Source organism: Trichomycterus rosablanca, chromosome 4, assembly GCF_030014385.1.
Source record: "Trichomycterus rosablanca isolate fTriRos1 chromosome 4, fTriRos1.hap1, whole genome shotgun sequence".
Lineage (NCBI taxonomy): Eukaryota > Metazoa > Chordata > Actinopteri > Siluriformes > Trichomycteridae > Trichomycterus > Trichomycterus rosablanca.
The window spans coordinates 35,766,840-35,792,191 of NC_085991.1; the positions used below are offsets into that span (position 1 = coordinate 35,766,840).

Below are 25,352 nucleotides of genomic sequence, written 5' to 3' on the forward strand. Positions count from 1 at the left end.
GTTTAACACGCTTTGATTACATCCATGACAGGACAGCTAGTTACTCGTTACACAAGATTCATCTGTTTACAAGTTTAAAGTCAAACACAATCATGGACAGTTCACCTCACTTGCATGTCATTGGACTGTGGGAGGAAACCGGAGCTCCTGGAGGGAACCCATTCAGACACTAGGAGAACATGCAAACTCCACACAGAAAGGTCCCGGACCACCCCACCTGGGGATCGAACCCAGGACATTCTTGCTGTGAGGCAACAGTGCTACCCACAGAGCCACCCTAGCTTGTGTGATTGGACAATATACTGATGTAAAAAAATTATTAAACATATTCCACTCCATCTTTGCGTAATGTTAGTATCCATCAGTGTCCAGGTCAGTTTTTGATATAATTGGAATGTTTGAGAAATGCAGACACACAATGTTTAATTCATGGATGAATACATTGGATTATTTTTTCAAAGAGTTATTGTACTGTTATTCTACAACGTTGTGTTTTTACTATGTTAACATGACCTGTTTAAATGCACATTTAATATATTATGAAACTTTTAGAATGTATGCAATGCAAGCATCGGCTACAGTTTCTGTAGGGCACGTATTTCAGGGTAACATCGGCCATTAGAGCGGCTCAAACCTGACACTCGTGGCGTCTTGTCTGAAGCAGGCATGCCATAATGCAGCAACGTGACACTGAGCCCCGTGAGCCGAGCTCCTCCCACCATAGCCAATCAGATGCAAGCTAGGCGTGAATAGGCTGGCTACAGGAACGCAAAGAGCCAATGAGAGTGATGTATGTGTGCTGGAAGGAGTGCAAGGAACGTGTACTAGTGCGTGTTTCACAGCGAGCTTTAAACAACGTGAAAGCCAAGTTAAACCTGCTACTGAGTGGAATGCAAACATTTCTGGAATCAGAAACAGGATAATTGCTAAGAAAGTGGTTCTGGAGATATTTTTGACCCTTTATTTTTGGAAATAGAGAGCAGAACGTCTAAAAGGTGAGGCCACCAATTGTTCTCAATAGATTGTTGTATGTCAGGTTGTCTTGTAGTGTATTGTTAATAATAATAAATCATGTTCAACGACAAAGTGCTTCTTACTATGTGTAAGTAAAATATGTGTTTAGAGTAAACGCATGATCTCACTGGTACCTTTAAAGTTTATAAACAAAAGAGGTGGAAGGCAGGTTCAACTAATTACCATAAGATGTTCTACCTGTCTGTCAAGCATGTCTGAATGCATAAATGCATGTTTGGTACTTCAGTGCAAGAGCTGAAAGGAGGGGAAATTAAGATTGCTTGCTGATTTTTAAAATGGTAATTTTTTCCAAAAAACACTGATGTTCCCTCAGAAAAAATGTCTGACAATTTAAAAGATGTTGTACAAAATAACTATTAAACAGACTAGTGTTGTTAATGTGTGTAAAGCCACCTATAGTAAATACAATTGTTGGAAGATGACTGTTCCAATACAACTTCATACACTGTTTAAACTGTTTAAAAAAAGATGACCTTATTCCAGCCCTCTGAGGTCCAATCATATGGTCTTTTGGAAACCATCACTCTGGTTCTTATTGATGAGACCCTTCTATTTAACCTTGCATTCATTTGCCATTGTTTTTGTCACTCCCATGATGTTATCCCACTGTTTGTTGTCAGCTGTTTGACCTTACTCTCATAAACTGCTGTCTTTGAAAATGTAAGGTTGGAAGCCACCTGATGATCACTGCCAGTATAGACAGAATTCAATTCTTTCTTATTCAAAATCTTTGCCACTCTTGGCATGGTCAGTATTTTTACAGTTGCTTTTCAGGTACTAATAGCACTGTATTTGCCACACAGCTGTTGCAAGAAGTGATGACAGCATATATGGTTTTTATACATTTGTTTTTGTTATGTAAGACTTGATTAGGGTGATCATTTAACAGTATCTCGTTAATCAGAATGAGGTTTTAAGTTTATTTGTCATGTGTACAAATGTTAGCAGCAGTTGTACATTGAAACGTGTGTTGGGAGGCTCGGGAACTTTACAAATATGCAAACATAAGAGAAAGGAACAGAGAATGGGGTAGGGTAATAAGACTAGGAGAAAAATTTAGTATAATAAACTAGCTTATATGTATATAAAAATATAAAGCAAGAAAAAAAATGTGTCATACATTTAAGCATACATAAAGTGCAGATATGCATAATAAACATTGTAAACATTGCAGGCATTGTAGCATGTAGGTGTTTCTGCAATGGAATTATATTGCTGATATTCACCAGGTCTGTAGATGCTCACACGCCAGTGCGCTTAAGCAGGGGGTGAGTAAACCAGATGCTATTGGCTAGTTATTTCCTCCAATCAGAGGCAGTCGGAACCGCAGCCTCGTACACGTGCGCTGTGTGTTTACAGAATACAGCCAGGCGGCCAAGGTGAGTCTTTGCGTGGGGGGTGGAACTCCGGGTCGAAGCTCACGCGGATCTGTGGCCCTGTACCACAGCAGGGGCGGAGCCAGGGGGTAGTATTCGTGGCGCGCTACGTGTAAAAGCGCCAGCTTCTCTGCGCATTCCAGTGTTGCCAGATTGGGCGATTATCCGCCAAATTGGGCGGATTTTGTTGGAAAACAATTTAATAGCAGGTAAATAACACTTCTATTGAAAAGAAAATCTTCCGTTTCAAGAAGCTCCAGCATTGTAGAAGGCTATTAAAAGTAAAGTCAATTTTCAATGCTGATTTGGCTTAATAGTGTTGGTCAGTCTGTATCATATTGTTGAGAAAGAAAATTAAAATTCGTTTTCCATGCATTCACACTAGCATGTTCTGGGATTCAATTGAGTGTCATCAGTACACACAAGTTGGCAGCCAAATGATAAAGTATTGCAAATGAATATCTTTGAAATACCTCACAATGTTAAGGTTACTATGTTTTGTTTTTTCACTTGTCAAAGAAAATGAAGAGAAAAAAAGCTTATTATTAGTATGCAGGTCTCCGTGATGTAATTCTACATGGCACTTACTGTCTGTATAGGTAAATGAGTGAGTGACCACATAAAAAAGGTATCAGTTTCTGTGCCACCCCTGTGTGAGCAATGGTCTCAGTCTGGCCACCCCTATGAAAATTGTCTGGCTCCGCCACTGTACCACAGGCGGCTATATGGCGCGACAGTGACGGGAGGACTGCATGTTCAGAAAGCTGCTACTTAAACTGAACATCTCTTCTCCGCGTGTCTCACTGTGCCGGGGGTATGTGTAAGATTTTAGTCATTTCGTGGGATACTGTCGTGCGTGGGCATGTTGAAATACCCTCAGTGACTGACCGGCTATGAAACGGTGGCTTCCACATCGCTAGTAATGTATAATGTTTATTGTAACGGCGGGCTGACTCCGGGTGCCTTTGCACCTCTGTCGTATTTAAATAGGTCGGGGGTTCATCCTTCATGACTGAACATGCATGCTTAATAACATACGTAAATAAACACAGCAAAGTCGTGCAGTCACAGTCTGGTTATTTATGCCATTTTTACATGGCAAATAAGTCATGATTCTGAACACGATTCCACCAGCTTGATTACGACTCCACTGATAAATACAGACGTACGCAATAAAGTAGTGAAGACCAATAACTAGTGGGTTTTAACTTAATGACACTGTGCTATAACCATACATTAAACACCATTACACACATTAAGTGTTAGTTACATTTAGGAAACTGGGGTACTGTAAAAGCTAGGTATCTTTAAAATCGAAGTTTCATAGATTACAATGTTTAAAAGCTTACCTAAACAAACCCTCACTGTCGCCTCACAGCAAGAAGGTCCGCAGAAAGGACCCGGACCACCGCCCCACCTGGGGATCGAACCCAGGACCTTCTTGCTGTGAGGCGACAGTGCTACCCACTTAGCCACCGTGCCCCCCCAGTTTTACTTAGTAAACACAGCATTCCTGTTTCTCTACAGCTTCAGCTTTACTGTTTATCAAAAACAAACAAATTGTTTTTTAGTATTTCATCATATACTGGAGGTACCTGTAGAGTAAAATGAGTAATTAGCTTCTAAAAACGTTTTAGTGAAAAAGTACAAATACCCAAAACATGCACCTAAGTGCAACAGTAAGACATTTGTACTTTGTTGCTATGCACCATGCTTATTGTCCTTATTTATTTTTTATTATGATTATAATTAGTTAGTACAGACTGGCAGGGGGAAGTTGGTATAAACTGTACATAATGGACCAGAACGCCTACCCATGCATGTGCTTTGGCAGAGAATTAGCTGCCCGTCTCTGAATAATTATATAATATAAGTGAAGAGCATCATACGTTGCGGATTGGGACCAGGTTTATTGTTTGCTGTCTTATCTTTTTCAGTTACTAATTAATTTAAAGCACAGGTGCAGCTTTCATTTTGATATTTTCTTACCAACCAGTCAACTGTTAGTACTAACTGTAATGAAAACAATCAGTGTTGATGGTTCATTTGTTTTGGTATCTAATAATTAATGTAATGGTGCAGATACAGAAATTGTTTAATTAATGATTTAAGGTTATGATTTTATGGAAGTGTTAATTACACGGTTTATGGATTTTAATTGACATGCAACTTCTCTTTGTTTGCTAGTGGCTTCTGGAACAAGGAATAAAGTAACAAAGTCAACAAAAAGAATGATGAGGAATGGACAGATTCTGAAAAGGCAGAACTGATTTTTTTTTTTTCATATTTTATCTCTCCCACACACTGTTACCATCCATCTGGTTGCAAGATTGCATCCAAGACTGTTTCATAAGCTGCCTGCTGCATGTTTTTCAAATCTGAAGTCAACAGAGTACTTACATTTGTACTTACATTACATGTGTTTACACTGCTAAACATCACTGGAGGTTTTGAGCTCTCATTCCTCTTGGTTTTAAGCCTAAGCAATTCCATAGGGACTCACAACAATATCTAGTGTTCCATATTTGAGAAGTACACTCATGAAAATCTTCAAAACAAAATGATTTCCTTCAGCAGTTCATGTAGCCCGACCTAGTAAAGCTCTGTTCAGGCTTTCATTTTAAACCAGATAGGTGAGACCAGGTAATCTGACTATGAGTGATGATAACTCTGACTCCGCCCCCAGCGATGCCCGTTGCGGCGGTGTAGAAAGGGCCAAGGAGACAGGGCCACAGACCAGCTTTCCTAGTACCAGCGAAAGTTCCCCTTCTTTAAATCCTGACAATGGCAGGACAGGGTTGTCTCCAGGAGGAGAGTCAGGGCGTGCAGGGTTGTCGGGTCATAATCGGAATTCTGATGACATGGAGGCGCTGTCAAGCGGCAATGACTCCGGAGAGAGGGAGAGTGAAGGAGGAATGGAGAGGGAGAATGGATCAAGGGGGCGACAGTCCATGAGGAGTTACCAGAGCTCTTCCAGTCATAATTGCAAGGATTCTGGACTGATGCTGGAGACTACTGAGAGCAACAAGAGGTGAGATATAAGACAGAAATGTAAAGAGATGTGAACAGACTTCTACTAAAAATGAACTGGAATAAGCCATAGATGTACTAATGCTGATGTATAATGTAAACTTCAGTCTATTCTCTCTTTACTTCCTACCTTTGTTGCTATTTTCTCTCTTTGTGAATCAGCTCAAATTCTCAGAGCCCGTCACCCCCCAGCAGCTCCCTGGCTTACAGTTTGTTAAGCACAAGCTCAGAGCAAAACCCCTCATCCACCAGCGGATGCAGCAGTGAACAGTCTGCTCGAGTTCAGACCCAGAAGGAACTGATGAGGGCATTAAAGGATCTCAAGCTTCGTCTGCCAGCTGAGAAGAAGAACAAAGGGCGCTCCAGCACCCTCAGTGCCCTCAAATACGCCCTCAGTTGTGTCAAACAAGTACAAGGTTAGAAGTTAAAGTTTCTTTAAAACTAGGTCTTGTTCATGTCTTTGTGTCCCTGTGCACAAAACAAGGTCTACAGTCATGCTGGAACCGGAAAAAGCCTTCCCTAACTGTTGCTGCAAAATTGAAAGTCTTTTACATTGATTACATTTGATTTTCTGTTAGCAGTTGTCGTGGCGGAAACACATTAATTTAATAAATAGAAGCCCCTACTTATAGTGTACATGAAGCGACAGGAGACTACATCAGGCTGGAGTATCAGGGTCTTCATTCTCTTTTTCTTTCTTTTTGTCTTTTTTCACACAGCCAATCAGGAGTATTATCACCAGTGGAATGTTGAAGAGTGTCACGGCTGTAGTCTGGACCTTTCCACATTTACTATTGAAGAGCTTGATAACATCACCTCTGAATACAATCTGAAAAACACAGTATGTACACACTTTCATATTTGTGTTCAATCATAGCAAGACAAGCCTCTTGTTTACTAAAGTCCTTAATTAATCAAACATCAGGTACAGTGCATGTAGAGTGAAGAGTTTTTGCAAATAATAATTTCAATTAATAATAATAATAATAATCCCAACTTGGGATTCTTCAGGAAAGAAGGCTTCAGTTTTTTGAGTTTACCAACATATCGTAGTTTTCTACCAAGAGTACTTACTTATCTAACAATATGAAATTCCTGTCATACACATTACTGCAACTTGAGAATTATAAAATGTGTTTTGTTCTGGTCAAAACATGTCTATGTTTTGGTCACAGTAAGTGGACTTATGCAATTGCACTGTTAGGCATAATATTTTTACAAATATTTATATATATATATATATATATATATGTAGTAGATTTTTACATTTTTCTGCATTTTTTGTCTTCTAGGACACATTCTCCATGGCTGTCTCATTCCTGTCAGGGAGGGTGGTGTACATCTCACCACAGGGCTCATCTCTGTTGCGCAGTAAACCAGAAAAGCTGCAGGGGGCACTGTTTTCAGAACTCCTCGCCCCTCAGGATGTCAGCACTTTCTACAGCAGCACTGCACCCTGCAAATTGCCACCGTGGACTAACTGCATTGGCTCTTGTGTGTATAATTTAATTTTTTTACTGAGAACGTCTGTGATCACAGGGAATAGAGGGATTCTTGAACAAAGTACCTAAAACTAAGTGTCCAGAACATTCAAATACAGTTAAATATTAAAAAAAGGTAATTATAATGGAACGTATACATAGTCAGATCCAAAATTGAGGTTTATTACAAAGCACAATATGTTTTCATTACATTTTCATTGCCACATTATCAAGGTCAGGAAACACTGGCAGAAAGAAGCAAAAATTCCCCAACCCCAAACTCCCCCAGACATAGCCAATCATCCGTGTAGACACGGCCGGCCAATAGCATTGCTGGTATTGGAAACTGATTTCTTATTGACCACTGCGACACTCGAGTGCCTAAAATACGAATTTATTTTAATATCATGATTATATGGATCATCTGATTTAAATATTACTATTATTTGCAATATTACCACTATGTGACCGATTTACTTATTAATGAGCTGTGTGTGTGTGTGTCTTTCTCTCTTACCAGCATCTGCTCCAGTGGATTGTACTCAGGAGAAGTCCATGTTCTGTAGAATCAGTGCAGATGGATACTCCAGTGGTGACATGCGCTATTACCCATTCAGACTCACCCCGTACCTTCTTACACTTCAAAATTCAGACACCGCTGATTCCCAGCCGTGCTGTCTACTTATTGCTGAGAGAGTGCACTCGGGATATGAAGGTAACACACACACACAGACTCACTCATATAAACACTACTACATAATGTAGAACATGATATTTTGTATTGGTTATATATAATTATATTATATATAATTCTTTGGATTTTCTTACTAGTGAGGGATCAGATTGGCTATAGATCAGTTGAAATGATTTCTGGTCATGATATGCGCACATTGTTTTGCACATTTACATATCTACACACACTGGTGCATTTTTCTCACCACCCTCTCCTTTTCTCTCTCTCTCTCTCTCTCTCTCTCTCTCTCTCACTCTCTCTCTCTCTGTCCCTCTCTGTCCCTCTTTCAGCTCCTCGTATTCCTCCAGATAAGCGGATCTTTACCACCAGTCACACACCTAGCTGTCTGTTCCAGGAGGTAGACGAGAGAGCAGTCCCACTGCTGGGATATCTTCCACAAGACCTGGTGGGCACACCAGTGCTGCTTTCTCTGCACCCAGAAGACCGACCCATAATGGTGGCCATCCACAAGAAAAGTAAGCTTCTTTTTATCATGCTTTTTAACACCCACTCACCTACTGCTTACTTATGCACAAATCATTACTCAGGGTGTAAACAAATTGTAAGGCTAATCTTGTGCAATATTTGTCTGTTTTCTTTTTGTTTTCTAAAGTGTCCTGTTGATTTTTTTTTTAATTATTGCCAATTTTATGGCTGGGTGACATAACAATAAATGATATAGTTATTGGTAAAGTATGTCTCACTGTAATTTATTGTTGGACATATTCTATTTTACCACTCTTTCATGCTTTACCATTGTTGCTTTGGCATGAATGACAGCAAAACAATTATTTATTATAGTTAAGGTTAAGGTATATACACTTTATGTATAATTGAGAGTGGAAGGATGGATGGATGGAAGGATAGACAGACAGACAGACAGATGGGTGGGTGACTGTATGGACAGACACAAATGGACCAACGGATGGGTGGACATACAAGGATGGATAGATGGATGGACAGATGGATGGGTTAGCGGGTGATTGGATTGATGGATGGAACCACTATCCTTACTTGATGTATAAGAGAGAGGATATTAAATTCTGTACAAATGCCAAATGTTTTATTACAGGATGTTTGTATTCTTTTTTCAAGTAGCTTAGAGTCTAGCTACACTGAAATAAGAACAGGACCCAATGTCATGTTCTGATCGTTTTGTTTTGTCCCCTTTTTGCATTCTGTAGTTCTGCAGTTTGCAGGACAGCCTTTTGACCACTCTCCATTGCGAATGTGCACCCGGAATGGAGAGTATTTGACGATAGACACCTCCTGGTCCTCCTTTGTCAACCCATGGAGCAGGAAGGTGTCTTTCATTGTGGGTCGACACAAAGTTCGAACGTAAGAACACACATTAAATACAAATGTAAAGTTGTGAGTGTGATTAGGCATAATAACGTAAAGGTGTTACATACAATAGTTTTATATCATTTGAGTAATTTATGATCAGACACACAAAAGCCTAAGACAACAATATGCAATGCCAGTGACATTTCCTAAATTGGTAATCACTTGATACAGATCTGCATACAGTCTATGGTTGTCGTTGTCTAATTCTCCTTTTCATGATTAACTGTAAATTTTGATAGGAGACAGATCTGGGCTGCAGTTAGGCCAGTCAAGTACACACTCCCTGTGTTTTTGAAGCCCTGCTGTTATGGTGTGTTTAAAATGAGCGCTGACATCATCTTGCTGAAATAATTATGTACAGTGCCTTGCAAAAGTATTCAGCCCCCTTGAACTTTTCAACCTTTTGCCACATTTCAGGCTTTAAACATAAAGATATGAAATTGTAATTTTTTGTGAAGAATCAATAACAAGTGCGACACAATTGTGAAGTGGAACGAAATTTATTGGATATTTTAAACTTTTTTTAGAAATAAAAACCTGAAAAGTGGGGCGTGCAATATTATTCAGCCCCTTTACTTTCAGTGAAGCAAACTCACTCCAGAAGTTCAGTGAGGATCTCTGAATGATCCAATGTTGACCTAAATGACTGATGGTGATAAATAGAATCCACCTGTGTGTAATCAAGTCTCCGTATAAATGCACCTGCTCTGTGATAGTCTCAGAGTTCTGTTTAAAGCGCAGAGAGCATCATGAAGACCAAGAAACACACCAGGCAGACACAACCATACTGTTGTGGAGAAGTTTAAAGCCGAATTTGGATACAAAAAGATTTCCCAAGCTTTAAACATCTCAAGGAGCACTGTGCAAGCGATCATATTGAAATGAAGGGAGTATCAGACCACTGCAAATCTACCAAGACCCGGCCGTCCCGCTAAACTTTCAGCTCAAACAAGGAGAAGACTGATCAGAGATGCAGCCAAGAGGCCCATGATCACTCTGAATGAACTGCAGAGATCTACAGCTGAGGTGGGAGAATCTGTCCATAGGACAACAATCAGTCGTACACTGCACAAATCTGGCCTTTATGGAAGAGTGGCAAGAAGAAAGCCATTTCTCAAAGATATCTATAAAAAGTCACCTGGGAGACACACCAAACATGTGGAAGAAGGTGCTCTGGTCAGATGAAACCAAAATCGAACTTTTTGGCCACAACGCAAAACGTTATGTTTGGCATAAAAGCAACACAGCTCATCACCCTGAACACACCATCCCCACTGTCAAACATGGTGGTGGCAGCATCATGGTTTGGGCCTGCTTTTCTTCAGCAGGGACAGGGAAGATGGTTAAAATTGATGGGAAGATGGATGGAGCCAAATACAGGACCATTCTGGAAGAAAACCTGTTGCAGTCTGCAAAAGACCTGAGACTGGGACGGTGATTTATCTTCCAACAAGACAATGATCCAAAACATAAAGCAAAATCTACAATGGAATGGTTCACAAATAAACTTATCCAGGTGAAAATGGCCAAGTCAAAGTCCAGACCTGAATCCCATCGAGAATCTGTGGAAAGAGCTGAAAACTGCTGTTCACAAACGCTCTCCATCCAACCTCACTGAGCTCGAGCTGTTTTGCAAGGAAGAATGGGCAAAAATTTCAGTATCTCGATGTGCAAAACTAATAGAGACATACCCCAAGCGACTTGCAGCTGTAATCGCAGCAAAAGGTGGCGCTACAAAGTATTAACGCAAGGGGGCCGAATAATATTGCACGCCCCACTTTTCAGTTTTTTATTTCTAAAAAAAGTTTAAAATATCCAATAAATTTCGTTCCACTTCACGATTGTGTCCCGCTTGTTGTTGATTCTTCACAAAAAATTACAATTTCATATCGTTATATTTAAAGCCTGAAATGTGGCAAAAGGTTGAAAAGTTCAAGGGGGCTGAATACTTTTGCAAGGCACTGTACTTCCCGGGAAAAGGCGTTGCTTTGATTGCAACATGTGTCTCTATAAAATTCCAATATATGCCGAGGCATCAGTGGTTCCTTCACACAAACGCAAGTCACCCATGCCATGGGCACTGATGCAACACCTTACTATGAAAGATGTTGGCTTTTTCACCTTTCACTGATTAGTCTGGATGTTCCTTTTTGTCTTTCACACAGAGAAGACAATATCTGTTTTACTCAAAAACAAGATGAAACGTGGCCTCATCTGACCACATCAAACATTCCCCCTTTCTCCTCAACATTTTTCCTTAATCACTGTTTACATTATACACAGACTCTTTGACACAAACACACTGACTCCATTTTGAATTGAATGTGCATGGTTATATAAACCTATCCTCCTTTCTTTAAGCCTCCCACAGTGAGCGTCATGCCCTTTTCCACTGCTTTTTTTCACAACAAGCATTTACACTTAGAGCTTAGAAAACTAAATGTGTTATTTGCAGTGGTTTTATATGAAAGTAAACCTTATGTCATTGGATTTAGGCAATTTAGCTTATATAACAATTCTGCAGGCTTTACATGCACATACTTTGCTGTCTAAACTAAAAATACCAATCATTGCAGATTTGCAAATGGAATATTTTTACACACGTTCAACAGAGGTTTCCAGCCTTACCTTACATGTACTAAGATTTTTCAGAAATATTATGTTGTCTTCCATTAACACATGTTTTCTTTAACTGTTGTGCAAAAGTATGTGAAGGAATTGGCAAAGTAGTTATCTAAGATTCAGCTTTGCTTGCAAAGACTGGGCCTTTGCTAAATCCTTTTTTAGTAAAGATATCCTTCACCTGTTACAAGTTCACCTGCTTATTGTGGAATGTTTCAAAATTTGTCAACAAACAAATAAAAATTTGTCACTCATTTTTCTATTTTGTTATTTTTCCTTCCTCATCCATGTCTCCTTTAGCTCTCCTCTGAATGAGGATATCTTTACACTGCCAAGGACTTTGGAGGAAAGTGCCATAACTTCTGACATTGTGCAGCTCAGCGAACAGATTCACCGACTGCTGATTCAGCCTGTACACAGCAGCTGTTCACAGGGTTATGGCAGCTTGGCCAGCAATGGCTCCCATGAACTGCAGCCCAGTGCTGGGTCATCATCTGAAAGCATCGGCACTGCACTAGAGGACCCAGCGCAGCTCCACAAACCGGTCAGCACACACACAACAGGTTTCAGTTGCTGATATTCCTGACCTTTGATTTTCTGTCAACCAAAGTGGTGCAGAATTATCTTGAACTAGTTTTTAAGTCAGCAGTACTATTTTTGTAAGGATCTGAATAAATAGAAGATTTAAGACCACAGGATTTATATTTATATTTGTAGGCATCAAATTTACCATGGAATACCCTCAATTTTTTGTGTAGCATTAACAGTGAAACAAAAGCATCAGCACAATTTCAGAAAGCTTAGGCAAGCCTGGAACGAAGAAGTAGCTCACAGAGGCTGATACTGCTATTTAGTCTTTTTTTTTTTTTTTTTTACCAGTTAGACCATTAATGTATTATATGGTAATGAAACATCAGCTTAAAGGAAACAGAATTTTTTTCAGCAGTGCAATCAGCCGGATGGAGGTCTACATACAGACATGATTAACTATGCCTGAGGGGGTAGATAGCTAAGGCCCCACTAGAGTTGCTGCCTAGTGCCCAGTGATTTCAAGCAAACCAGTCCCACCATGATCCTGACCCACTAAAACAGTGGTAAACCATGAAAATAAAATAGAATAATAAACTATTAGTGTCATGGTGCATGGGAAGAGTCTTGATTGATTTAGTGCTGGCCTGATGAATTGGGGCAATGCAAAAACCCCACTGTCAATCACAACTCATCTGGTGTATAGATGTATAATCTATTTATTTGTGCAATAGAATATATCATAATTTAATATCAAAAGTGTTATTACAATCACATAGGCTCCATGGGGTTTGGAATTGCTCCAATGAGAGAGACACGTTCTGAGCCACAGAAAGCCCGTTTATAGAGCTAAGCTCTGACTTTTTGTGTGTATTCTCTCTAAACAGATGACCTTTCAGCAGATATGTAAAGATGTTCACATGGTGAAAACGAGTGGCCAACAGGTGTTTATCGAGTCTCGAAACCGGCCTCCTCCCAGGAAACACACTGGCACGGGTACTTGCAAACATAAGCATTATATAAGGTGTACTTACTAGATAACATCAAGAATGCATTTTTTTTTTTAGAAAATGTTTACTCTCTCCTTTTTTTCTTTTTTTTTTAAACAGGTTATTTGCGAGCTGGGCCAGATGTAGCCCCTCCATCAAAGGATCCAATCCTGCCTCAACTTGTGAGAAAGGACCCACCCACTGCATACTCCTACCAGCAAATCAACAGCTTAGATAGCATTATACGGTGAGTGTATACAGTCAAGTATGTATTGACTTACTGATGTAAGTGTGTACTTACTGATATGGTATCTTGATGAGCCAGCAAATGCATCTCTGGTATCAACACCTCCCTTACCATGGTTATTTGTTCAAATTCATGTAGGCTGAAAACCTGAAGTATGTCTGATGCATGGTAAATTGAACAGATAGATAGATAGATAGACAGACAGACGGACAGAGGACAGATAGATGGAGGGGCAGGCGGGCGGGTGAACAGACAGTCATAAGGACAGATAAATCAGTAATTAAAATGCTTATTAGTTGCAGCCATAGCTAATATCACTAGAGAAGTGCTTATGTATACTTCTTCAGTGATGATTTTGCATTGTACCTGCAGATATCTGGAAAGCTGTAATGTCCCAAACACAGTCAAACGAAAGTGCGGCTCTTCATCCTGCACTGCCTCCTCTACTTCGGATGATGACAAGCAACAGGACACTCCAAGCAACACTAAAGGTAAGCCTTTTAAATGACTAGGTTTTTACGCTTGCTATCAATGCACATTTTATAATTTCTTATGGGACACCCCTAATAGTTACTGGAAAGTATTAATAATGATTTGGGTTTTAGTGTTTGGGGTTATTAAAAGACATGGTTTAAAACCATAATTTCGTGAGTTTGTTGCTAAGGATTGATGTAAAAGAGCCAAAATTTCCACATAAACTCCTGTAAAAGCCTTCCTCAAAAAGCCTTCCTTATGCTCATATACTTGCTAAGAGAAGGTGGAGATGGGGGAACTTAATTACAATGCCCTATGGTTTTGGAATGGGATGCCCAGCAAGTTAATAGACAGGTGTCCAGCAGTCTGCATCTTTTGCTTTTATAGCAGAAATCTGCCTTTTCAGTACAGTCCATATAACACAGTCACTTTAGATTGCGTGCTGATATCTAGCATGTCCATCAGAAATGTTAAATTTACATTACATTTACATTTTCTGCATTTAGCAGACTCTCTTATCCAGAGCGACTTACAGAAGTAAACATTTCCCTACTCTAGTTTTAAGTAGGTAACAGTCCAAGGATAAAAATCAGCTGAAACTCTGTTAGAACAAAGTTTTTCTCCCCATAATATGCTATAGTAGGTTGGTAAGTGCATGTTATTGCTCAGTTTAAGGTGTGAGAGACTCAGATGCACAAACGGACAGGGAAAGTTCATTCCACCACTTGTGTGCTAGTACAAAAAAGAGCTTTGATGTGTGTTTTCCTTGAGTTCTGGGTGGAGGATCAAGACGAGCAAGACTAGTGGCTCAAATGTAGCGTGTCGCAGAACAAGCCAAATAGTCAGCCAAAGAAAGGTTTAATAATGTAGTACAGGTGTAAGAACTGAAATAGGTGCTTTTTAAGCAAATACTTAGGCACAAAAAACAAGATGTCGTTTAATAGGTTAAGACCACAATAATCCTAAAACAGAAGACAATTGTGTATAGTAGAAGCATCAGACTGAATGTACTACAGCCATGAAGGTTCTCTTTGAGACATCAGTGTCCACCCTCCCCACCATCAACAAACCTGGGGCAGGACGACAGAAAGCCAACAACCCAGATCACAGCAAAACTTGAACCCAAAGCTCTGTCAAATGGTTCCATTGTTGGGGTTCAATGTACTAGAACGCTCTAGCTCTTGACTGTCTGTGTGCATGCGTACCTCAGGTCCAGCAGTGGCTTTGGTTGGTGAGAGTAGACCACTGACAGCATTGGCCTTACACAGTAAGGCAGAGAGTGTAGTGTCAGTAACATCTCAGTGCAGTTTCAGCAGCACCATTGTCCATGTGGGAGACAAGAAACCGCCTGAGTCTGGTAAGTGTCTGCTGTTGTATCAATGTGGGTCTTAACTTAGAATTTGTCTGGATCACAGACAGTGAACTTTTGTCTTATACCATGTCATTCTCTCATTATCTTCTTAGACATTGTAATGGAGGAAGCACTTACAACTCCTATACCTGCCCCACCTGTCCTTCCAGCTTCCACTCCTCCCACCGTCACAGCCTCCCCCTCTCTGCCTCCTCCTCCAGCACCGCCCAGTTTTTCAACTTTAGCTGAGAGGGACAGTGGCAGGAAAGGAGGAGGGGCAGCAGGAGGTGGAGCAACGTCTGGAGGAGCTGGATCGGGAGGTGCGGTGTCAGGATCAGGAGGATCAGCAGCAGGAGGAAGACTGGGACTGACTAAAGAGGTGCTTTCTGCACATACCCAACAAGAGGAGCAGAACTTTCTGTGTCGGTTTAAAGATCTGAGTCAGTTGCAAGTGTTCGACCCATCTTCAGTACTGAGACGCCATACGACTACAGTGCTCACTAGAGGTAAAATCATACATAAACAATGTCCACATAAAGAATCCTGGGCAAATACATGAGCATATCCCAAAATATTTCTTAGGAAAAAAAATAAGCCAGAGTAAATTTTTGGCTATATAAGAGAATTTATTAATAAAATGAATTATTGTCCACATATCCATGGTGGCACCTAATAACGACCCTTTCTTTTTTTTTCTCTGTTTTTCTGTCAGGTGCACGTTGTTCACGTGATTATCCTGCAGTTGGCAGCAGTGGACGTCGGCGTGGTAGAGGTGGAAAGAGGTTAAAACATCAGGAGATATCAGACCACAGCAGCTCTTTAGGCCAATCTGGGGCAGTGGGAAGCCTCTCCACTGGACTTCCTGCACAGAACGGCACACCCAGCTCTTTCCCTGTACCTCCTCCAACCACCTCTTCCTCCTGGCCTCCTTCAGTGGGTTCTCAGAACAGCCTGCCCTCTGTGCCCTACCCACCAGGCATGTTTCCCATTTACTCACTTTTTCCACCTCTCTCTCACCCTATCACGGACCCCTCTATGTCAACTGGCTTTCCCTTCCCTATTCAGAATCCGCAAATGGCGCCTCCTATGGTTCCCCCTATGATGGCACTCGTCCTGCCAAACTACATGTTTCCACAAATGGGAGCAACCATGGCCCAGCCCGGTACTGGCATCATGGCCCAGCCCGGTACTGGCATCATGGCCCAGCCCGGTACTGGCATCATGCCCCAGCCTATCTACAACCCGAATGTTTCTTTTCCGTACCCTACAGTAAGCACTGCCGCTTCTGTACCAATTCAGTCTGCAACCCAAGCCCCGAAAAATCCATCCCGCTGCAGCACGCCTCAATCCTGCAGCCAGAGGGAGGGAGGAGTTGAGAGAGAAGGGGTGGAGTCACCTCTTTTCCAGTCCCGATGCTCCTCCCCTCTGAATTTGCTTCAGCTAGAGGAGTTGCCTTCTAACCGGCTTGAGGTAGTGACTGCGCTGGCCTCAGGACAGCAAGCAATGCCTTCTGGGAGTGGACAAGGGGGTGGAGTTGGAGGACAGGCATCAACCAATCAGAGAAGCACAGAAGGAAATTCCAAGGAGAATGAAAATGTAAGAGGAATTTTGTTTCTAAAGAAATAAAAAATGTAATAAACTTCAGGAATCAGGATATAGCTTAAAATGTACCGTCTATGACAGTATAATAGCAAGTGCAATTTTAATTTTAAAGTATTTGTTATGATCATCTGTAAGAGATTTGTGTAGTCATGCAGTGATATGGGAATTGTGGACCAATTCTGATATCCGATAATTCTTCATGTCTGACTGTTAACTTTGCTTTGCACTCTGGTGTTCATATGCATGTTGAACTCTGCACTAAAGTGTTTATTAGCAAGTATATTAAGAAAATGCTTTATGTACATTACTATCAAGGAAGAAAACCCTGGCAGGGGTAGAACCAGTAAAAATGACCCAAGGCCTGTTTTAGTAAACACATAGTACATTGCTGATTATTACTGAAAATGAGTACTAAAGCTATTAATATAATTAATCATTATAGTATTTAAACCTTTTCAGTGAACTTAAGTCATATCGGTCCATTTTTCTCACTGCTACTTTCATCCTCAGGGAGAAACTAATGAATCAAATCAGGACGCCATGTCCACCTCTAGTGATCTACTGGACCTTCTGCTGCAGGAGGACTCTCGGTCAGGTACTGGTTCTGCTGCTTCAGGCTCGGGGTCTTCAGGCACAGGCTCCTCAGGATCTGGATTAGGTTCCTCAGGGTCGGGCTCTAATGGCTGCAGCTCCTCAGGGAGTGGAACTAGTAAGTCCTTCTGTTGTGGCTGTGATGAGAAATTTTGTTTGCTAGTTGATGACTCAAAGCTGAGTGTGTTAGATCAGTTAGGTCACTAGTTAGTAATATCAGAGCATCAGCCAGCTGGAAATAAGGCTATTAGAGGAAAAGTAAACAGTAAAAAGATGTATCAGTATGAAAAGACAAAAATCATGACAACATAAAAGAGCACTAACTTTATCATTGATAAAAATGATGTCAATGCAACACAGTGGCACTTGGTAAAACAAGAATCAAGGAACTGGAAAAGACTTTCAGATGTAAAGATTTGTCTTTCCAAACAAAGAACAGAATTGTCCAGACTATGGTCTTCTCTGTGGTTCTTGTGGATATGAAAGCAAGACATGAAAAATATTAATAAATTAATAAAATAAAATTAATAAAATTAAGCCTTTTGAGAGGACCTTGAATGGCAAAGAAGGCAAAAAATAGATCCTTAACCAAATAACCTAATCTCTCACTCGAAGCCCAGATAACCAAATTAAACCTCTCTTATTTTGGACATGTGAGAATAACCAATTCATTTGAAAAGTCCATTATGCTTGGAAGAGTTAAAGGTCAAAGGAACAAAAGGATGGTCAGAGACAAAACAGATGGATACAATTATAGACGGTTAATGATCAAGCCAGTAGGAAGCCGTCTTCAAGATCATGTCAATGTCTGGGCATATATGCACTATTCACCTGCAGAATGCCCTGTAGGATGATCCAGCACTCAACCTACAAAAGTTTAAGGACCTACTGGTAATGTCCTTGCACCAGATACCGCAGCACTTGACCAGATACCGCAGCACTTATTTAGTTTTGAGGAGTTTATTTCTTGGCAGGCCAGAGCTGTTTTGTCAGCATGTTGGGGATGGTCCTAATGTTTTGGCTAATCCCTGTATGTTTTTATTTTTTTTTATTTTTATTATTATCACTTTTTAGCAGTGTTTTTGTATTAAGAGAAGTACAGCTATCCCAAGTCCACTTCCAAATCTCTCTTCTTAACATAGTAACCACACCATTTACTGATTATACACACATTTCAGTACTGTACTATTTATAAGAAATCTGTTAGAATACAGCCTGCCGCAAACGAGCATGCACATTTGTGGGCCTGTAAAAACCCAAGAATGAAGATTAAATGCCTTTAAATGAGACGTGTTCACCCTGTTGTTTACCTAATTACAAGACAGGAATATCCTGGATAGGGTGCCAATCCATTGCGGGCTTTTGCCACTCCCCCTCCAGACATAGCAAATCAAGTCTGTGTATACTCCCGCTGGCCAGTAGCAAAGCTGAGATTCAAAACCGGGTCTGGGTGGTGGTGGGCTAGCATACTAGATAACTGAGCCACCCGAACACTTCATAAAAATAAATGTGTGTATTTAACATACAGTACTTTTATGTAATGTCGCAATCCCAGCTATAAAAATGCTTAATTAAATTAGAAAACACCTCCCAATTAATAACTGTGTACTAGTACTTAAAATAAAATCTTGTCTTGGAGATATTTTCTTTACAGTGTTATCAGAGTAATAATCAGGTTAAATGTATAGACTTCAGTGGCTGTAAAAATAGCTTGGCCTATTATCTGTCAAAATCCACTTGTGAATTGTACAGACAACACATTGGCAGTAGCAGTGCCTTACCAGTGTATCTGGAAAATACTTTTTTTAACATAGTCATCATGTAGTCTAAAATAGTGTAAACAGTTATGTAACTAGCAATTCCATTTTACCACAGCATCACATGTTTTTACTGAAGTAGATAAACAAAAAGCAACAAGTAATGCAATTTTGTACATCATCCCAATGCATAGTCGTCCTTGCAACTGTCTTCTGTTCAAAATATCTATCAACGCTCTCACATATTAATGCTTTGGTCTCTTGGTTGCAGGAAGCAGTCAGAGCAGCCACACTAGCAAGTACTTCGGCAGTGTAGACTCATCCGAGAATGATCACACCCGAAAGCAGACAGCAGGCGGCAATGGAGAGGCTCAGTTCATTAAATGTGTTCTGCAGGATCCCATCTGGCTGCTCATGGCCAACACAGATGAAAAGATCATGATGACGTACCAGCTGCCCATCAGGTTGGAAAATACATTTACAGTCACACCTTGAATACAACATTCACCCCTGCTTTGTCCTGAATGCACTTGTATTTAGAATGGAAGCCTTTATATTCATACATATGGTTTATTAATACAATTGTCTTAATGGTTTGTAATTTATAGTTCCACACAGATGGATATTTTAATGTTAAAAGGGCAGTTTATTTCCAAATCCTTTACTTGTTTGTAGTTAAAGCAACATAACTGCTTAGCTATTAATCATGTTCCAAATGTTATGGTAGACGGTGCAGGTAGTTCTTGTGTGTGTGTGTTACTTTACAGTGACTAAACAGTAAAAGTGAGTCTATTTGATAATGATTTTGAGTGATATGCTTTCCAAACGGTTGGTGCTCAATTATTTTGTTTAATATGTATGTGACAGGGACAAAGAGACCATACTGAGTGAGGACCGGGTTGCACTGAAAGCTATGCAGAAGCATCAGCCTCGTTTTACTGAAGAGCAAAAGCAGGAGCTGAGTCAGGTTCATCCCTGGATGCGGACAGGCCGCCTGCCTCGTGCCATCAACATACCGGTCAGTTTTCCTGCACTACAATACCGTACAATAAAACACTCCATACAGTAAAGCACTTCATAATGCCTGCCACAAGGAGCGTAATTCAGGAGCCAAAACATTAGGACCACCCACCTTACATACTGATACACAAACTCGACTAGACATCTAAAGGAGTTATGTTGTATTTGGTACCACAAAAAAAATTGCACCAGGATGCACTTAGACCTGCTGGTAAACAATGCATACATGCCTGGACATCTACGTGATCTTGTTAAAAACAGGATTAGTTGATCTTATTCCATTGCCCCAATGTTCTGTATGGATGCCTGCGTGCCCATTATAGGTGCTTTTGACAGTGGGCAAGAGTTAGCACGCGCTCTCTGACTGGCCTGTGTTTAGCCAGCCTCAAACACAGACGGGTTCCATTCATTGTGTGCTGTGACACATTCACCTCACCACTAGTATTAAAATGATCTGCAGTTTGAGCCACAGTAGCCATGTCAGACACCATAGCTTCCATGTCCACTGGCATCAATGATTCATCCTCATTGATGCAGGTTATTCACAACCTATGTGTAACTACCATCAGCCCAACATTTAATATATTTCTGACCATGACATGCAGAATTGGTATGAAATACACGTTGCCATTCTTCAAAAAGTTTGTAATCAATTTGATCACTTGACATATGACTCGTTCCCAGATAAAACAGTTTTTCTTAAAATGTATCTATTTATTGCACTGCTTAATTATCAATGAAAACATGTTTGTACACAGGAGGCCAATTTCCTGTTTTTCTCTTTTTCTACAGGCATGTTTGGGTTGTAAATCTCCTCCTTCAGTGACTCCTGCTGCCCCCTTTGATGTGGAGATCCATGAAATGGAACTGTGCAGTGTATTGCACGTGACCGAAGATGGCTCCATGGCTGAGAAGCACACCCAGCCAGATACTGCCATGGACGACGGTGTGGAGGAGGGCAACGGAGAGCTGCTCAGACAGAGAAATGAAGAGGTGGATGAGGAAAAAAGGGCTGTAATAACTGTGGAAATGGCGATGGAGGAACAGGAAGTTTCATCTCAGATGGAGGAGCAGAAAGGAGCTGATATGAGTCACTTACCCTGATAGCTTTGATACTTGTGGGAGAGATGACATGAACCTTAAAGAGTCCTGAGAACACCAGCAGTTGTTTATTGTGGCATCATGTAATGCGCACATCCAACATAAAATCATGACACTAGGTGGACAGTTTGCAGTCATAGTTGGTTATTTTTTTAAAGGTCTACAAGCAAAGCATGGTACTCTTCGGGCACAAATTCTTTTCAAATGGTCATTTAAAATAAATAAATAAATACGTAAGCCGTAAGGTATGTTTTGTGTGTAACGATTGGTGTTGAATGATGAAGGTTTTGTTATTGTGTAATTAAAAAGCAGTCCTTTTTTTATATGAATAAAATAACAGTATTTGTTTGTAAAGTTTGATAATGAATGTGAAACAAAAAGGCCACTTTGTCAGGCTGATTTAACAATGGCACCTACACCATTCATCGGAAATGCACTTTTGCCGTTGATTTCACATGACGTGATCTATTATTAATAAAAAAGCATCTAAACCTGAAATTTAATTATTTAATAATTGATTTTATAGAATAAATTCAGTTTTATATAGTTTGATGTTTTATGTATATCTTATTGGTACCAAACATGTCTTTGTGGATTCAGCCTTAGACTGTGACCTCACTGCTTTGCACACAGCCCTTACTCACTGTCTCCTTGGGATATAATGACTTTAAACCATTTGATCTGTTAAAGAAAGGCAGATATTCTGATTAAAATCCTTTTAGTTGTTCCCACAGATTCAGCTTCGACAACCTACATGACTGGATATAGATATAGTTTATGGGTCATTCCTACAATTCGGTGCCTTTTGTGTCCCGAGTACTGATCATTGTATTTATTAAATACAATTTTAAACAATACAATTTCTAAACATCTTACTGAAATAATTAACACTTTCAAATACTAAACACAATACTAAACAAAAATGTTCTACCCCCCCAAAATAAAATGACTGTATATATACTGTTTTATTTCTTAGATACCAGAGGTTTCCCCATGTCCCCAGTGCTGTACATTCTGATTTAGTGATGGATATATGAGGTTTAATCATGAAAATATCTCAGTCTTTCAATACTGTTTATAAGGTTTGCTAAAGTCCCTCTAAACCTTGGAGTTTCATTTTATTGCTGATTATAAGAGTTTTTCACACGTCCCTCAACGTCCCTGTTATTTCTTACTACTGTCTTTTAAAATGAAAAACTGTTTTACATACTGACATCATTTCCTGAAGCTCACATGATCTTCTTAGAGGGAAAACAACTGTGGAAGATGAGTGGCTAACTCCTCATTTTAATGTTGTTTTTTCCAAGTCCTATATGGTCAACCATAACATGTCCACTCTGTTATGGGATATATGAGAAAAGGCAATACGATTTGATCGTTTTAAAAATAATCATACTAAAAATTATTTGTCTGAATTCACTTTTATGCCAGCATGGTTTTGTTCACTTGCTAGCTAATGGCTAATTTTATGTCAGAATGTCCACCCTGTTATGGTCCAGTGGACATCACAGTGTATATGAGGTGCATGTGTAATTTAGCTTGACCAATATGAGTTTGGAAAAGTATAACATGTCCTTTTTATAATAAAACATGAAAAACAAAAAGTTTTAAGGTCCAAAAGGCACCCAGTCCCAGGAATGACCCATATATCTGATTGTAAGTAGGTTGATCTGTACTTGCATTAATGATCTAAAACATGCAGGTTTGAGCATCTGTGGGTTCCAGTCAGAATCACTGCATTTCACAGATAAGGTTTACTTGTGCACTCTGACCAAACTACATAAATTCACAGGTGCACTTTTTTAGGGGTTTTTATATTACTGGTGTCGGTCCTACACACAAAAATAGTATTTTTCTTCATCAGTCATATTTTATAAAGAGTTAGAAATGTTTAGAAAGGTAAAACTGTGAGTTCAGCTCAGGTTTTAATTGGTGGATTCTTTGCAAGTTTGGTTTGCATTAATATTTATAACCCCTTGCACACACATGCACTTTTAGTGGGAATATACTGTGCAGGAGACAGGGTGTTAGAATGTAATTTACTAATTCTTCACCTCACTGTTCATTTCTAAGTGATGTTTAAACATGACAAGACCGACCTGCAATGAGCACCAAGTTGTTAAACAATTACTTACTGTCTTGTACAATCTGTTACTCCGGCCAAATAAAAAAATGTATAGACAACGAAGAAAGAGCAAGAAAGACACATTCAGGCTTTTGAGAACAAGTGCATGAGAAAACTGCTGAGGATCACATGGAAGAAGATGATGACCACTGAGCAACTTTACAACATGGCCAGAACAGGAAAGGTTCTGAACCACATTAAGTCCCACAAGTCCATTACTTTGGGCATGTGATAAGACCCATATGACAACATTGAAGGCAGTGTTATGACAGGACTTGTGGAAGGACTCAGAAGATGAAGAAGACCAAAATAAGCTGGATTGACATCATGATATGGAGTGCATTATCAGAGGCTAGTCTGCTACAAGTGGCATGAGACAGATTGTACTGAAGAACGCCAACCATTACAAAACAATGACTTCCTTCTGCTAAAATACTATACTACTCAAAATGTTAGAGTAAAACATCAATCAGACGCCAGTGTCACCATGTCATAACTGCTCAACAGGGACACTTTTCATAGCAGGTTAGCTAGCATATTTGCTTGTAAGTTCCACAGGCTAATATAATGAAAGTACATAACGTATAGAACACTACATACACAAACTTCACCATTTAAAATAATTATACAATTCCAAATACTATTTGGTGCCGCAAATTATTTGGGAAAATGATTTATAATGCATTATGGGATATGTTGTTTTTTTAACTACAAAACACTATGTACACAGTTTTCAAAGTTGTTCTCTGAAAATGTAAATACTGGCATGGTTGTGCCGATGGTTTAACGAGTACTGCACAGCAACGCGAGTTCCGGGGACCAGGGTTTGATATTTGCTGCTGTCAAGTGTCTTTGAGGAGTGTTACATGTTCTTCTAATGACTATATAAATTATTGTGAGTACTTGCTTATTGTCCACTAATCAAACGAAGGTTGATTTGGCTACTGCAGATTGTTTCTAGGTGTGAGGAAATGTGTAGTGTGGTGCCTTTAATAAATCAGGCACTTCAACCCTAACTAAGATAAAGCACTTGGTAAAAATAACTAGTAAATAGTTTATCAGGAAAATCAGTGGGGTGAGTTTACTTCTGACACCAAAGCAGCCACTAGTGCTCTGTCCTGGGTATGTCTCACCTTGTGCCCAGTGTTTCCAGGAGGTGTCAGACCCACTGTAATTCCTGTGGTTAGTTAAAAAAAGTAAAGAAAATGAAGAAGCAGCTAGCAGCTCATGCCAAGAATGGAATTCTTAATTTTTGAGCCAGTTGTCAACAATTACGGAGATGCTGTGTCTGATCGCACCAAATTAATTGTATTTTGAGCTACTGTTTAAAAACTGCAAAGAGTGAAAATTGTGAAGCTATAATGCTACCAGTAATATGTATGACCCAGTATTGTCTCAGGTAGTGTGTGAGAAATGGTCTAATGGTAGTATCATCACCAGTAACTGAGGTGCATACTGGGTATGAGAATGTGTGAGTATGACTGGTGATGTAGAAATTCATAGCAGGATTAGAAGGTTTAGAAACACACTGTGGTGCCTGTGTGGTCCTGTTTTTACTATAGTGGCTCGCCTTAGTTATATGTGCTTGGCAATCAGAGAAGAAAATGATAGGCTTAGTAAACACTGTGTAAAAAGCACTTAGAACCAAGGAGACAATCTTTTTTTTCTTATTTGTCATTCTGTTTTATTCGTGTTGTGCTCAGCTTAAGTGATCCTTGAACTGTTTTAAAGTATTTTTGTGAATTTCTTTGTATGAAAATAAAATGAAACACTGTTCACACTGGCAGTACGGTGACATTTCCATTAAAGAAATTGTGCAACAGTGACGTTAAAGTTGAAGTATGTAAAACCTTTTGTAAAAAAAAAATTAATAAATAAAGACTTTGACAACATAGGTCAACATGGACTGATGATTCTTTCAAATGCTCCTGTTAGGGGTCTCA

At 39.8% G+C, this 25,352-nt stretch overlaps 1 protein-coding gene across 2 annotated transcripts; it reads left to right on the forward strand.

The window, feature by feature from the left end:
- Nucleotides 1-654: 654 nt before the first annotated feature.
- Nucleotides 655-21,782, forward strand: per1b (period circadian clock 1b). Of its 2 annotated transcripts, XM_062994226.1 has the most exons (19): nucleotides 655-995; nucleotides 4,599-5,442; nucleotides 5,604-5,857; nucleotides 6,161-6,282; nucleotides 6,734-6,935; nucleotides 7,443-7,637; nucleotides 7,946-8,131; nucleotides 8,840-8,993; nucleotides 11,925-12,168; nucleotides 13,040-13,148; nucleotides 13,262-13,388; nucleotides 13,761-13,879; nucleotides 15,073-15,219; nucleotides 15,327-15,719; nucleotides 15,926-16,809; nucleotides 17,326-17,524; nucleotides 19,435-19,627; nucleotides 20,031-20,181; nucleotides 20,976-21,782. In XM_062994226.1, the coding sequence occupies exons 2-19, from the start codon at nucleotides 5,066-5,068 to the stop codon at nucleotides 21,285-21,287; spliced, it is 4,368 nt and encodes a 1,455-aa protein (XP_062850296.1). In that variant the 5' UTR covers nucleotides 655-995; nucleotides 4,599-5,065; the 3' UTR covers nucleotides 21,288-21,782. The 2 variants fall into 2 exon arrangements, with proteins under 2 accessions (XP_062850296.1, XP_062850297.1); XM_062994227.1 differs by lacking the exon at nucleotides 15,073-15,219.
- The last annotated feature ends 3,570 nt before the right edge of the window (nucleotides 21,783-25,352 follow it).

What these genes read in the sequence shown, in the direction of transcription:
- per1b (XM_062994226.1), top strand. Translation starts at nt 5,066, where the DNA reads ATGAGTGATGATAACTCTGACTCCGCCCCCAGCGATGCCCGTTGCGGC. An exon ending in CAGGAAACACACTGGCACGG is followed by an intron (nt 13,149 to 13,261) that starts GTACTTGCAAAC and finishes TTTTTTAAACAG; the next exon opens with GTTATTTGCGAGCTGGGCCA. An exon ending in CACTCCAAGCAACACTAAAG is followed by an intron (nt 13,880 to 15,072) that starts GTAAGCCTTTTA and finishes TGCGTACCTCAG; the next exon opens with GTCCAGCAGTGGCTTTGGTT.